The sequence below is a fragment of the Chanos chanos genome, chromosome 6 (assembly GCF_902362185.1).
Source record: "Chanos chanos chromosome 6, fChaCha1.1, whole genome shotgun sequence".
Classification (NCBI taxonomy): domain Eukaryota; kingdom Metazoa; phylum Chordata; class Actinopteri; order Gonorynchiformes; family Chanidae; genus Chanos; species Chanos chanos.
Genome location: NC_044500.1, coordinates 41,984,136 through 41,992,399, shown reverse-complemented (window position 1 = coordinate 41,992,399; position 8,264 = coordinate 41,984,136). Strand labels below are relative to the sequence as shown.

The following is an 8,264-nucleotide window of genomic DNA, read 5'->3' as shown; positions in this document are numbered from 1 at the left end:
CTAAAATGAGCAGAATCCCACAAACATGTATCTCTAAAAAAGCATTTAAATGTTATTTTTATGGAGGTGAATAGGCCATTTCAACTAGAAATATTAGTCTTCCCAGTCCCAAGACATGGCATGTAATCGCTAATTGCGCCAAAATTGGGATATATAGATTGGGTAGCACGCGCCTATCTCTCATCAGAATTTCTGTTAGCGCTCAAGGATAATATTGTTCCAGGAGGCGTGTGGAGAATACATTATACAGTATTAAAGTTGGGAAGATGAGAAAAGGTGGGGCTGATGTAGTCGAAGTGCTTTATTATCCATATACTGATGAACACGACTCGATGCGCTGAAGCTTCCCCTGCGGCTATTTAGCTGATTAATGTAATGGGCTTTCAAGAGTCCATGTTTTATCTGATAATTTGTGCCATTAAACTGAAGTCAAGTGCAAGATCGAAGCACCAGAGCAATATATCAAACACATCCTTTCTTCTGTGCCAAAGATGTCATTATGTGCTCGAAAAAGATTCTCACATTCTCTTTTTTTTCCTAGGCTGTTTGAAACTGCAGTCTTAAAATATTCTGAAATAAAGGTATTATCAATCCCGCAGGCTTGGAAGATTTAGAAACCTTGATTCAGAAAATTACATTTAATTGCCATTTAAATTTTTTCTTAACTGTCAGGCGAAATAAGACTCATACGTTCAGTAACTGCAAATTTGAGGCTACAAATAAATTGGTGGTGGCCCAGTAGATAAAAAAAAAATGCAATATTTCATGGCGTACATTCAGATACGCGAGTAATTTAAACTGCAAAAATCAGTGCAACCAAAATCAGTAACGTTACTACTAGCCTACTCCTATTATTATTATTATTATTATTATTATTATTATTATTATTATTATTATCATTATTATTATTATTATTATTATTATTATTATTATTATTATTATTATCATTATTATTATTATCATTGTTGTTGGTGGTGTTGGTGTTAGTGTTGCTGTTGCTGTTGTGGTGTTTATTGTAGTTGTAACTGGTGGTGGTGGAATTACTATCAGTTGATGTCTGAATTCAGAATTCAGAATTCAAGTGGTGTTTTTGCAGTTCTTGTATAAATTCAGATGCGTGAAAAACCCATTATTCCAACATCTGTATATCAAAGTCAAGTTCAAACGTTGAGAGAGGATTGCCTAACAAACAACCCCACCGTAAAAAAAAGTGTATGTTACGTATAGCCTCTATAAAGTTGGACGTGTGGCGTCCTGAAGTAACCTAGAAAGCTGGATTAAAAATTGACTCCAAGTTTAACGTGGAACCAGTTGTCTGAAAGAGCAATTAAATATATGCCCTTTTGTCCTTTTTTTGTATTTACGTTTTATTCATTTTTGTCAGTTTGATTATTATTTCTTTTAATTTTTTACTCATAGATGTCAACAAATGATCAAATATTAATTTTAACACATAATTTATGCATTTTCCTATAAAACATTAGCGACCCACCCGTTACACGTAATTGCCAAGCAATTACATGAAATGCCTTCAGGTACAACATTTTAAATAATATTTTATTCGGATTTATGTACAATTTCTTTGTAAACCAATCTTAAACAGTTTGTGGAGACAAATGCAAATGACTTTGATTCTCTCCCGTACATCTCTCATCGTTTCGGTCAAAAAAAAAATGTTTATGTACAACAAAACTGAGTGGCGACGAGATTGTCCAAGTCCGAGCCATTAAATGCTGTCTCAACTTTGGAGTCCTCTGGAAGAATCATTCCCCGTCGTTAAACACGAACTATTGTCGTGCAATTTCCGTATGTGCTTTTTCAAGTCAAAATTCCGACAGAAGCCTTTCCCACAGGTCCCACAGGTGAATGGTTTCTTGTCGTTATGCGTGTGCATATGGAACGTGAGGTTATAGATCTGGTGGAAGGCTTTGTTGCAGATGGAACATTTGTACTGTTTCTCGCCGCTGTGTGTCAGTTTGTGATTTTTGTAATTCCCTGAAATTACAGAATACAGTTTAGAACACGTAAACATTTAATACACCAGGGGGAACTGCAAAAAGACTCTCTCCTGCGCAAGGTCAATAGTTCACAATTAAGTTACTTAGGACAAAAGGGTTTCATCCCCCAAACTTCATTAATCGGCGCTGTTCATTCTGAAGTCAAGAAGTTGTCAAACTTTGTCAAAATCAAACTCAAAACAGCCGAAAACTGTCGGATTATCAATGAGAGAAAGGTCTGTCCATTGACCCATGGGGAATTTAAAAGTCTTGTAGGAATGGTTAGTTAGTGTAAAATGACAATTCGCATTTACGCTGATCTTTCGAACCTGTCTCTCGGTTCATCAGTGGTAGGTGAACAGGTCCAAGCTATTACTAACAATTCAAAAAAGGAATTATATATCCTTAAAAATCAAATATGATTTTAACATTTATGAATTTCAATAGGTGAGCAATTACCTTTTTGGTGGAAACCTTTCCCGCAAAACTCACAAACGAAAGGTTTGTAGCCAGCGTGAATTCGAATGTGAGTATTTAATGTTGAACTCCTGTTGAAAGCTTTTCCACACTGATTGCATTTGTGAGGTTTTTCCTGTGTAGAGAAAAATGTCTTAATTTAGTCGATCGGCAGGATATCAAAACGCCTATAACCGAGACTTGAAAAAATGAGAAAAGTACGTGAGCTCTTTTCCCAGTTAATGTAGAAATTTATAAAATTACATCACTTACCTGTGTGTGAATAATTTTATGTCTGCACAACGTGCTTGCCTGACGGAAACCTTTTCCACACACTTTACACACAAACGGTCTCGCGCCTGTGTGCACTGGCATGTGACGCGTTAAGTTATAATGTGCATTGAATACCTGTGCAAAGAAAATAAATGTTGATTTTTGCCCCGTTGTAATGCGATTTTTAAATCGTTTATAACCTCTAAACATTCTTAAGTAATCTCCAGACTGTATCTAAAATATTACAAGCATTTTGAACTGTAGCTATTTTTGACAGCTTAAATCATTTCATTTCACTTAAATCATCAAATCATTTAATATTCAATTACATACCTTTCCACAAACTTCACAAGTAAAGTTTTTCGGTTTCCCATCAGTGGAACAGTTATTCGCTTTGCTGTGTGCCTTCACGCCGTTCTTTTCTGTTGTCAAATTGTTATTTTCTTTCACAATCTGGTCTAGTTGCCCTGGTAGATGCTCTTTATGCGGGTACTGTGGTGAAGGAAATTTCTCGGCTGAAGCGCTGGCAAGTTTGGCATTCTCCAGCAGCAGTAATTTCTGATGTGCACTAAGGGTAGCTTGTGCTTGTGTGCTCGCAATGGCCGAGGAAAATAAATGTCCGCTCAACAGATCAGAATGATGATAAGCAGAGTCCAAGTAGTTGAAGTAGTACAATGACCCGTTAGTGGGCATTGCCACCGCTTGGTGTATTACCTGCGGTTTGATAACCCTGGTCCCTGGCAGTAAGGAATGCTTGTGACCAGAATCCGTTTTGCTACATACCCCACAATTTGCTTTACACATAGCCGATGAAGTACATAATGTCCCCCTGAAATTAGCCTTCCAAAATTCGGAATAGTTCATTAGCGCTTTTGCTTGTAAATCGTAACTGAATGGCTGTATGGGGATCATGCAAGGGATGGGTGAGCAGAGGCTGACCATCTTTTTCCCTTCCGAACCCTCCAGTCCTCTCCGGTCCTCCAGGGAGCTTTTTGGTTCCGAAGTCTTGGACATGATCCTGTCAATCGAAAAGGCCAGGGATTTGGGTGCTGCTGTGGCCCCGCTCCTGTTATCGAGTCTCGGGCAGGACATCACTGCTTCCAAAGGAAGAGAACTCGCCATTTCTGCCGAACTTGGTGTGAGCAGCGATCGACCTGCCGCCTTGTCCTCGCCTGCTGAATTCCAGAATAGCCAGGACACACATCAGTTTAATAAGCACCTTGCTTTTACAATGTAAACCATTTGCATTCAAATGGCCATTCCCTGAACAATAGCGTCCAGGGGTAGCAGATTAATGCTCATTAACTAGTACACACAAAATTAACAGGACATTACAGAGCTCGTTAGGAAAAGAAAAAGACAAATACCTCCTAAGTTCGTTTCTATTCAGTATTTGTGAAAATGGTAGAGCAAACTTGCGTCAGAGTCAATGTTGTAGTTTACCTTTTTCCAAAGCGACAGCAGATGTATTGCAAGATAGCGGCGTGACTACACTGTCACATTTTCCAAGTAGACATTTGCGCGAGATCACTGTCTCCAGCATTTAGCTGACATCACATGGACTCACTCTTATCAGGGTGACAAGGAAACGCCATCACCAGTCCTGTCCCTTCTCCCACCGCCCCTTTATACACGGCCACGGGGGAGGTATACATGACAGTTATTACAGATTATTATTTATATTTCTTGCCCTAAATCTTCCGTCTCTAACTGACAGGACGACTTGTGTTTTATATCTGTGAAGTATAGAAGTCCACTGTTGAAGTGTTTCGAAAATAGGGATAATTGTTGTCGTTGTCCTGGTATGATCATTTACTCTTTTATGATCATTTAATGTAAATCATGCATTAATTCTTAATTTCGGAACTGATGACAGATCATTTACAACATACCACTTTGGATTCTATAGATAAATCGATATTTTTATATAAGATGTTAGTCTAAATAATTTAATCTTTTTTAATACTACACCTGAACATCCATTTTCTTTCTGACAGTTAATCGTGATTTTATTTCGAAAAACAGAACCATTTCAACAGCATGTAAGTAGATTTAACAATAGGGATTTGGTGTCCGTTTGGCTAGTTTCAGTTTTCTTTGCGAGTTCTTAATCCTCGTGGATGAAAATAGTTTTTTCCATGCTGGTTTATACTTACTATTTGTATAATTGAGAAGGTCCAATTTCCACCTGTTTAAGGAGCAGATTGCAAGAGCAGAACCTCCCTCGGATCCTATTAAACGTTTTTCCTCCTTCACCTATTCAGAGGAACCAATTTTCCAGAGCGATTCAGAGCTCAACTCCGAAAAAAAGCAGCTCTTTCACTTTTAGCTACTAAAGCGCTGCGTGGAACCTGGTTTTGTGTTTTTCTGAAATAAAGGAACGGATTAAAGGAGAAAAGAAAAGACAGCCTGGCTAGAGGTATACCACAAAATGAAAAGAGCCCTTTTAAAACCAGCATAAAAAGTTTGTTGGAATCCAGAGTTTTGTGTGCTTGCTACAATGACCAGTCGCCCTCTCCTCTTTTCCTGAGAGCCAACTTGAATTCATTTGTTTGCAGACGATTTCACCTGAGACTCATAACAAATTATTACAAAAAGCTTCAGAAAGAACTTTACAAGTTCAAACACATAGCGTGCTTCTTCAAAATGATTATTTTTTACTTTGTCATCGCTTGAAAATGCTTTATTCAAGATGCTCAACCAGCGTCGCTTTGAGTGTCAGAATAAATTTCCTTCATTTTTCGCAGGAATATGAGATTTAATATTTAATTATTAAAAAATACCTTTGTCCATATCCCTATGTCCGCGTTTTAAGCTGTTTGATCATTGACTTAAAGCACAAAGTACAGGCTTGGTGGCGAAACAATTACATTTTCACCAGATTGCCCACATCTTTTTATGTTTGTGTTAAAAAGCAGAAATAAAATATTTGGTAAATCTTACATGAATTATTCAGTTAATTTGATACTTTTCATTGACTAATCGTGCTGACTAAGTTTCTTGAGTAAATTTATGGCAAAACATGCCAGCATTTCTCTCGGCTGAATGTATATATTTATTTATAATAGCATTGAGAAGCCCGTTAGAGAACACACCTGCAGCAACAAGGAGTGGTTTGAACGGGTCCTACTAATTCCACTCATATGTAAATGATCTAACTCTAATTTGAGTTTATTCAGTCACAATTACCGGCTTGTCCACACAATAAACATTGATCCTATTGCCGTAACCTCGGCCCACTAGCTACTGGCATTAACACGTCCAGAAATTAACTCTGGAATCGACTTAACTAAGGGACTTGCTCTTTCTCTCAGAAAGGGGACGTGGTGACATAGCCCACTGCGCAGCTGATGGAAACATATTTACATGACAAATAATTGTTTATTGTGTAGTGTTTTAACTTCCAATATATTTTAAGTTTGTTTATTTGGATTTTTTGCTTCATGACACTGTGATATATAAAGGCAATTTATGTATTTTAGATTCTTGAGCTCCGTCATATTTATGAACATTTTCATGTACTGGTCATGTCGTTACGTGAAACTAATAATGTGTTGTATGAGTTTACTGTCTGCTCTGCTGTCACGTGGATTTTATGTTTTATTTATATATATACATTTTTTCCCCACTTCCTAAATGCATTTTCCCACGTCAGTCATGTCGGACTCAGTCGATCCACCGTCTCGCACTTGGTATCTGTAATTTAAGTGTTGTACGCACGTTTTCATTAAAGGAAACCGTTTGTCTTCACTTGCTGCTGACTCCGCGCAATCATGAAAGAGAAGTTTTACTGCGTGACCTGCCACTGTGAATCGGTCCGTGATGCCCGAAGAGATCCTAGTGTGGAGCATGTCAGCCCTGCTTAGTGCAGCGACATGGTGTGCTTTACGGGGAAACAAACTGTACAAAGAGGCAGAGGTCTTGACAAATCAAAGTGTGGGGACCATGCTGCAAAGGCATTACGAAACACCAGTTCGAATTTGAGTGCGTCTTTGCGAATACAGTTGAAACATATACCACAGAATATACGTAGTAGGATAGACACACGAAGGGGTGGTTTTATATATTTTATATATAAAGATTTTTATATTTATTTATTTATTTATTGTTGGCATTATTATTTTAAATGAGGTCTACGTAAAGCTAGTCTATCAGATCTGCAAGTGACAAGTGTGAGTTCAGCCATGTACCATACTGAGAAATTTATAGAGGCTTTTGAGTGTGAACATTCAGAAGATATCTCATTGAAACCTTATGATGGAGTGACACTATGATCCATAAAAATAAAATATATATCCTCTTGCTGCACTGCATGATAACCACAGTCAGAAACAGCGATAAATGGACACGTTGAAAAAAGAGAAGAATTCTGATACTTTCTTTAAGTGTAAAATGTCTTAATGAGGTTATCAAGATTGGAAATGTGCAGAGACACATTCAGCTCTGCTAACACCAACACCAGAAGAGACAAGTGCACACCTTCAGAGACACATTTTACCACACGTTGTGTCTGGATCCCCTCCCTCCGGCACATTTAGGGACAAATTCAATAAAGAGCTCTCGATCCATCTGTTCACAGATGAGGAGATGAGTCCTGATGACAGGTATGCTTCATTAGACACACACTTTAAGTCTGGGAATTCTGCAGAACAGCCATCAGCTATACTTTTCAGCTATTTGTGAATTCCTCTGAAATCGAACTCAGTTCAATTCAGCATTGTAATACATATTATCATCTGGATTTTGAAATCATTTCAGTTGATTGGCTGTATTGACTGGTTGTTTTTAAAACATTGTAATTGTACATAAGAAGCATGGTACCTCGAGACAACTGTGCATAGCAACTAGTTAAGAGTGTGCATCTGGAAATCCTTCGAATATGGTCCATGTCCCGCTCCACAAAATCTCTTAAAATTGATTGACGGTTCCAGATTCAGCACTTGTTTTGTGTAGTACCATCTGTGTTGCCATGTGCAGGCTCTGGAAAGTATGAAAACATTATTGTACAACTGAAGTCATTCTCTTACTGAAATGATAGAATTCGGAAGCACATATTTACAACGAAGGTATTGGCGTGTTTTGTGTAAACAAGAATCCCCAAGTCCATGGGTAAAGGACATCATAATTACCACCGTCAAGAAGGTGGCAACAAGCTCTGTCACAATAACCCGACGAGATGAGAAGGGTTTGTGCGTGGAGCATCGTGTGGAAGTTGAGAACATGCCAGACCACGCTTCACTTGGCACAAGCTGTGACAATACAACCCCGGCTAATTGTGTCTGTCAGTGAATAGCACAACTCTGGCCAGCTCTCTAGAGCCGTGCCAACGCTGGTCCGTTTCCGCTTTCCATTAATGGTAACGCAGAGGATGACAAATCTGCCCGTCATGTCACGTGCGGAAAAGGAGCGAGAAGGCGAGAGTAGGGGCAGACATGTGCGATGAAACTTGACGGAATGCTGCGCACCTTTCCCCCGGAGATGCTCCTTACCATTTCTTAAGTGTCTAATTTCCCCCCTTCCTCTACGCTAACTTATTTA

The 8,264-nt window shown here is 38.5% G+C and overlaps 1 protein-coding gene across 1 annotated transcript; it reads right to left on the bottom strand.

The window, feature by feature from the left end:
• Window positions 1-1,738: 1,738 nt before the first annotated feature.
• fezf2 (FEZ family zinc finger 2) lies at window positions 1,739-3,866 on the bottom strand. The gene is made up of 4 exons (XM_030778585.1): window positions 3,060-3,866; window positions 2,727-2,861; window positions 2,457-2,589; window positions 1,739-1,995 (listed from the first exon to the last, which is right to left on the bottom strand). The coding sequence occupies exons 1-4, from the start codon at window positions 3,846-3,848 to the stop codon at window positions 1,739-1,741; spliced, it is 1,314 nt and encodes a 437-aa protein (XP_030634445.1). The 5' UTR covers window positions 3,849-3,866.
• Between the last annotated feature and the right edge of the window lie 4,398 nt (window positions 3,867-8,264).